This window comes from Orycteropus afer, unplaced genomic scaffold, assembly GCF_000298275.1.
Source record: "Orycteropus afer afer isolate SDZICR_OR568_19922 unplaced genomic scaffold, OryAfe1.0 scaffold00402, whole genome shotgun sequence".
In the NCBI taxonomy this organism is placed as follows: domain Eukaryota; kingdom Metazoa; phylum Chordata; class Mammalia; order Tubulidentata; family Orycteropodidae; genus Orycteropus; species Orycteropus afer.
The window spans coordinates 2,869,372-2,876,700 of NW_006921989.1; the positions used below are offsets into that span (position 1 = coordinate 2,869,372).

At 42.2% G+C, this 7,329-nt stretch overlaps 1 protein-coding gene across 1 annotated transcript; it reads left to right on the forward strand.

Moving 5' to 3' along the window:
* Positions 1–2,382: 2,382 nt before the first annotated feature.
* LOC103207944 (zinc finger protein 85-like) lies at positions 2,383–6,296 on the forward strand (the record flags this gene model as incomplete). Its single annotated transcript, XM_042782652.1, has 3 exons — positions 2,383–2,389; positions 4,039–5,150; positions 6,208–6,296. Coding segments are annotated over exons 1-3 (1,208 nt in total), but the record flags the coding sequence as incomplete, so codon positions are not given.
* Positions 6,297–7,329: the final 1,033 nt, after the last annotated feature.

Here is a 7,329-nt window from a genome sequence, read left to right on the forward strand (position 1 = left end):
AATATAATGAAATAACTGACAACCTCAGTCTTTTCTCCATTTGTCATGATGTTGCTTATTGGTCTAGTTGTGAAGATTTTTGTTTTCTTTGTGTTGAGGTATAATCCATCCTGAAAGGGGTAATAGCTGATCTTTATAGTTAGTCCTTCAATTCTTTGTCACTTTTAGCAATATGAATCATAATTATATTAAATGCCCAGTCTATTAATATAGGAGCTCTGGTGGCGTAGTGCCTAAGGCACTTGACTGCTAACCAGAAGGCTGGTGGTTCAAACCCACCAGCCATTCCTGGGAAGAAAGATGGGGCAATCTACTTCTGTAGTGATACTGCCTTGGAAACCTAAGGAGGGGTCGCTGTGAGTCGAATCTGACTCAAAGGCACATAACAACAACAACAACAGTCTATTAATTCCAGAATCCCTACCATAGCTGAATCTGATTCACATCATTGCTTTGTCTGTTCAGTCAATGGGAAAAGCTACCAGTCCCACCAGTCTTTCCCACTTACTAATAGCTCATCTTGTTTCCACCCTGTGCTTCATGTTTTTTGTATGTTCTGGTGGATCTTACAGAAGTAGTTGAATTTTATTTTACCACAGAGAAATCATGATCTGAATGCAGAAATAGGTCTTTCATTCATAGAGGATTTCTTTCCCTTTGGTATGTTTTCTGCCTGTCTGAACCATCAATATAGAGAGGAACAAGACTAGATAGGTCATAGTCACACTATGAAGAGATAAGTCCATGGTGGCAGATGTATTGTTAAATGTATGACCCAACATGCCCAGTGAACTGGGTACCAAAGTCTAGAATGGAACACAGAACCTTGTGTGAACACTCTCTGAATTCTCAGTTTCTCAGGATTGTTAACCTCACCCATCTATAGCATACACCTTCCTAATCAAGCACATGTGTGATGTTTTAGGAGTCAGTTGTGTTTGAGGATGTGGCTGTGGAATTTACCCAGGAAGAGTGGGCTTTGCTGGATTTTTCCCAGAGGCAACTCTACAGAGATGTAATGATGGAAACCTTCAGGAACCTGGACTCAGGTAAGGATGGCTTCATTCTTCGTATTTATTTCTCTAGTGAAGGAATATATTGTATTCATTGATCTTCTAGAATTTGAATTAAGGAATTAGAATAAATTGGCAAACATGACAGCCATTGTTACTGCTCTCATGGAGCTTAGACTCTAGTGGCTTCCCTGTGAGAATAAAACACGTTGTATTAAATTGACTGTGTATCATGTTGTTAAAAGCTTTGAGGCGCTTTAAGTGTTGCGTGAGTATTGGCTTCAAGGGTTACTTTATGGCAAAGAGAGATTTATGGTTTGGAACCTCTTGAGTGTTTTCCCATGTTTATGACATATTTGATGTGATTATTTTGCTTAAATTAAACTCACACTTGTCCATTTGTGGAGAATGTAGAGACCAAAGTATTGGCTTCACATCAGGGAACTGTGCTTGTCTATCTTCTCTCAGGATCTTTCCCCATGAGCACCATATCAGCCACACTGATTTTTCTCTCTGAGAAGCAAGGTAAAGTTTTGAGGAGACTGGAGATAGGACTTACCAGAGCTGCACTGTCAGGGAGCACCTTTAAGGCAAGAATCCTTTCAAGGACCAGGCCTGCTGGGATGGAATTATATTTGAAGAAATCAAATCCAAAAAATCTCCTTTGCTTTGAGGAGGTGGAACTTACACACTTACCTAAACTGACATTTATTTTAGTCAGTTGTCATATGCCTTCTGTGTTTGTGGGAAAAGACCTGCACAGTTTCCTCTTTTAGTGTTACCTTTATACACATGCATTGTTTGCACTACCTTTTTATTTTGCTTTCCTAATTACACTCAACTTATGTCACCGTGAGGAGACCTGAGTGGCACAGTGGTTAACACTTGGCTATTAACTGAAAAGATGGACAGTTTGAACCTACCAGCCTCTCCACAGGCAAAAGACATGGCACTCTGCTTCCACAAAGATTCACAGCCTTAGAAACCCAATGGGGCACTTCTACCCTGTCTTATAGGGTAGTCATGAGTCAGAATCAACACAATGGCAGTGTGTTGGGTTTGGTTTCTGTCACCATCACTTTCAATTGTTATGAAATTATTTCTTAATAAATGTCTTACTGTTTAGACCATTGCCAAGCTCCTGAAACAGCCAAAACTCAGTCTTTCTTCATATGTGCCTTTTTCCCCATAAAATATCCTTACAGTTCTGTTTCATCTCATATAATTCTACTTAAAATTATTTGGTCAGTATTTCAACAGGATGATAATGGACAAATGTTACCATTGAAGAATGACTCCTGGCCCTCCATGTCAGGAGAAACCTGTGAATTCCGTAGTATGGAACATCAGCACAACAACCAGGGAAGGCATGCGAGGTAAGTCTTAGTTACATGACAGTGCACAGTGCCTCAGGTTTGTCTAAATGTCCTGACATTTCTGTGTGCATATGTGTGAAGCTAGCTCTAAAATGATGTGGTTAGGTCGTTTTCACATAAATCTGAATCAGATACAGAGTACAGGTGTTTTGCCTGTCATCGATGATATGCTCTTTGATTTGCCATTGTGCAGACACCATATCATATATAGGAGAGGGGTGTGCAGGCCGCTGTACTGAGGGACTTGGTGAAACCTTTGGCTCCTCCACTGCTGCCAGACCTGTGTAGTTACCATTGGGTCTCTGAGAGCTTCACCTGGCCTCTGCTGAGGGGTGCAATTACTTTTGAACCAGCCACTGCTAGGCCTACCATTGGCTTCCTTCCCTTCCTCTCTGCCTACTTTCCCTACACCCACAATGGGTTTTAAAGTCTTCCAGCCTCACCTTCCTCTCCTACATCCCTTCCCCTGGCTGCTTTTCCTCCTCCTACTCCCACTGCTGCTGCAGCCTGGAATAATTGGCAGCTGCCACTGTGGGAGTAGCGTTGGGCTTGGGCATGATACACAGGGTGCCCTGTGGGACAGCAGCCTTGCAGGGCATCCCCATTTGCAGCTCTGGCAGCAGTCCCTGACAGAAATGAGCATACTGTTATGGCAGCTGATGATGGGATCCAGGATCCCCTCTCCCTGCAACCCAAGGGCTGGGGCAGATGTGGGACCAAGAAAGCTAGTGGGAGACAGATAGGATCTACAGCACTTAGCAAAATATGTCAGCTACATCCTGTTCTCTGACTTGGATTTGTGAGCTGTGTTAGAACCTTACAGGACTATGGATATATATGTGATCAGACATTGCCCATATGGATGTTACATAGCACATATCAAAACAAAACCCAACTCACTGCCATTGAGTTGATTCTGACTCATAGCGACCCTCTTTGGGTTTCCGAGGAAGTAAATCTTTACGGAAGTAGATTGCCATCTCTTTCTTCTGTGGAGTGGCTGGTGGGTTTGAACTGCCAACCTTCTGGTTACCAGTCAAATGTCTTAGGTACTACACCACCAGAGCTCCTTCATACCTGTATTTAAAACATATTGCACTTATACTTGGTTATCAGAAAGCTCTATTATATAGAAACATTGTGACTCATAATGGTAGCACCATCTATAAGATGATTCAACCTGTGTAACAGGAGACAACTAAGGACAGAAAGCACACTTTCTCACTGTACAGTAATTGTGTGTGTACAGTAATTGTGAAATGGTAGAAAATGCAATTCTAACAGCATACTTCTTGTTTTTTTTCTTTTTAACAGAATAGATACAGTAGAGAGCCTCTGTGAAAGGAGAGATGATAAAGTAAACAAAGCTGAAGAGGGTAATCACTGTGGAAATCCTTTCAGCTGCACTGGGAATCCTGCTGGAGTAAATCTCTTTGAATGCCTTGAGTATGGAAAAGCCTTCATGGATGACTTACCATTTAAGCATTATGTCATGTCTCACAATGGATACAAACCTTATCATTTTAAGGAATGTGGAGAAGACTTCAGTTGTCCTTCTTACCTAAAACTTTGTGTGAAAGAGACACTTTGTAAATGTAAAGATTATGGAAAACCTTGTACTTGTTCCTTTCCCCTCACTAAACACACAGGAACTCACAGTGGACAGAGGCCTTATGAATGTAAATGTGGGAAAGTCTTTAATTATTTCTCAGGCCTCACTACACATATGCGAACTCACACTGGAGAGAGGCCTTACAAATGTAAGGAATGTGGGAAAGCCTTTGGTCGGTCCTCACACCTCACTACCCATATAAGAACTCACAGTGGAGAGAGGCCTTATGCATGTGAGTGTGGGAAAGTCTTTAGCCATCTCTCAGGCCTCACTAAACATAAAAGGACGCACAGTGGAGAGAGAATTTTTGAATGTAAGAAATGTGGGAAAGCTTTCACTTGTTCCTCATCCCTTGTTATACATGAAAGATCTCATAAGGAGGAGAAACGTTATGAATGTCAGGAATGTGGGAAAGCCTTTAGTTGTTCCTCATCCCTCACTAGACATATCCGAACTCACAGTGGAGAGAAGCCTTACAAGTGTATGGAATGTGGGAAGGCCTTTACTTGTTCCTCATCCCTTATTACACATATGCGAAGTCATAGTGGAGAAAGGCCTTATCAGTGTAAGGAATGTGGGAAAGCCTTTAGTTGTTCCTCATACCTCACTACACATGTTCGAACGCACAGTGGAGAGAGGCCTTATGAGTGTAAGGAATGTGGGAAAGCTTTTGGTCGGTCATCACACCTCAGTACCCATATAAGGACACATAGTGAAGAGAGGCCATATAAATGTAAACAGTGTGGTAAAGCCTTTAAGCAGTTTCCACAAGTCACTACCCATATGAAAACACATAGGGAAGAGAGGCCGTATGAGTGTAAACAATGTGGGAAAGCCTTTAAGCAGTTTTCACAACTCACTACCCATAGAAAAACGCACAGTGAAGAGAGGCCTTATGAATGTAAGGAATGTGGAAAATCTTTTACTCAGTTTGCATACCTCACTGCTCATATCAAAGCTCACAATGGATATAGGCCTTATGTATGTGAAGAATGTGGGAAAGCCTTTACTCAGTCCTCAAACCTCACTGTTCATAGAAGAATACACAGTGGAGAGAGGCCTTATCAGTGTATGGAATGTGGGAAAGGCTTTTATGAGTCCTCGAAGCTCACTGACCATGTAAGATCTCACATTGAAGAGAAAAATTATGCATATAGGGAACGTGAGAAAGCCTTTAGTTGTTCCTCATCTTTCCTGTAAACATATGGAAGATATGAAGATAGGCCTTGTGATAGTAAGGAATGTTAAGAAAGCCTTTAGTCAGTCCTCATATGTTACTGACCATGTAAGATCTCACAATGGTGAGAACCTGCAGTGCAGTGAATTGCTATCATATGGCCTTTCTAGTCATGGTCTTGTGACCTCCATGAAATGACTAGTTAGGACTATGAACATAAGGTATATAGAGTCATTGTAGCAGATTGCTCAGTTTTGCTGTCCAACTAGGTTCAAAAAAGAGCGAATCTCAGAAAGGGGTAGGAAGACCTCACTATTGTGAAGAAGACAGGCCAGAAATGGGAGTGCATCTTTTTGGACCAAGGGCCCTGGTCTGGGAACCTCCTTGACCTGGGAGTTTGACATTGTTGGAGGAACAGTGCAAGATGGTGAGAAGCAGCAGCAAGCATGCTATATAAACAGCAACAGAATCAAGAGAGCAGCCCAAGATTGTGCAGTGGGCTTCCTGGCTCACAAAGTGAGTCAGCCATGGTGGGCTTGCCAACACACAGTCAGAGAGCTGAGCGTATTTAGGTAGGAGGCTTGCTGGCAGAGTGGAGTATGCTCTAAAGAACAATAGCTGTTAGCAAGGCAGGGTGGAGGCTGGCGGCAGAGGTCAGATCTGAGGAGGACCCAGTGGCAGAGGTGGGTAAGAAGCTGTCCTGATTCAAGAACTCTATACTGAGTTCTTGTTAACCTCCATCTTGATGCTGTTCTTGCATTGTAACCTGTTTCTGAAATAAACCCCATTAATTGTGAATGTTGTCTGTAAGTTCTTTGTGGCCACTGCAGGGAATTATCAAACCCAGCAGTAAAGCAGAGTTGTATGGGAGTGACAGCTGGTGTCAGAATTGGGTTAAAAAAAAGGGGGGGGGTGGAGGTGGCGGTCAAACATACAAGTTACACGAATCAGCTTTCCGTTGATAGTGATTTTCTTTACTTCCTCTGAAGTTAGAAGATGGCTTCTGATACTATACCATTTTTACTGAAGCCTGTGAATGCTAAGGAATGTGAGGAGGCCTTTAGTTGGTCATCAGTCCTCAGTAAACATAACTCACACTGGGGAGAGGCCTTACATATGTGAGTGTGGGAGTCTTTAGTCATCTCACTGAAAAGAAACAATATATGTGGAAAGCTTTTGTTCATCTCTCATCTTTCAAAAAAACCTTATCATTCTATATTTTTAATTTTTATTGTGATTTTGGGTGAAAGTTTACAGAGCAAATTCATTTTCCATACAGTGCGTACATACTCTGTTTCATGACATTGACTGCAATCCCCACAATTTAACAGCTCCCTTCCCAGTTCCTCCCAGTAGTTAAACCTCTTCCCTGTGTCCTCTTTTCCTATCCATTCCTGTCCCCTGAGCTATCTCCCTGTGCCAATACTGTCCTTCAGATCTCCCATGATTGATTGTTCTAAGGAGTGTACTGACCTGGTGTAAATGTTCACCTTATATGCCTGTCTATTGTGTGGCTGGAAGGCATGAGAGTGAGTTCTATTCCAAGCCTGAAGGGTGACTAGAGGCCATAGTCTCAGGGGTTTCACCAGTCTGTATCTGATCAGTAAGACTGTTCTTTTTTTTTATTATTATTATTTTGAGTTTTGTTCCACATTTTTCTCCCACTCAATACAGGATCTTTTGTGCTGTTCCCTTTCTGAGTGGTTGACAGTGGTAACTGGGCACCATCTAGTTCTTCTGGTCTCATGGTCCCCTAGTCCCTAGGTCCAGTTGTTTCCATGGATCCTTGGTTTTGTTGATGCTTTGCTCCAGAGGAGGAGAGACTAATTGTTGCATCAAGATGGCCCCTTACAAGCTTTTGAGACCCCATCACTACTCAGTAAAGTAGAATGTAGAACAACGTTTTTGTGTAGTATGTTAGGGCAATTGAGCTTGATGTTCCCAGAGACTATGGTCCCAAGCCCACAGGTCCAACAATTCACTCCCTCAGGGTGGTTGGCTATGGCTAAGAAGTTACTTTGCCAAGTTAGTTCTCTTTATATGGACATTCTTTCAGCACTTACAAACACGTGTGTGGAAATATCTGTATATTCCATTTTCCCTAGATATACTTGATCATTCAGTCCATCTAGCTAGCTATCTACTCATAGA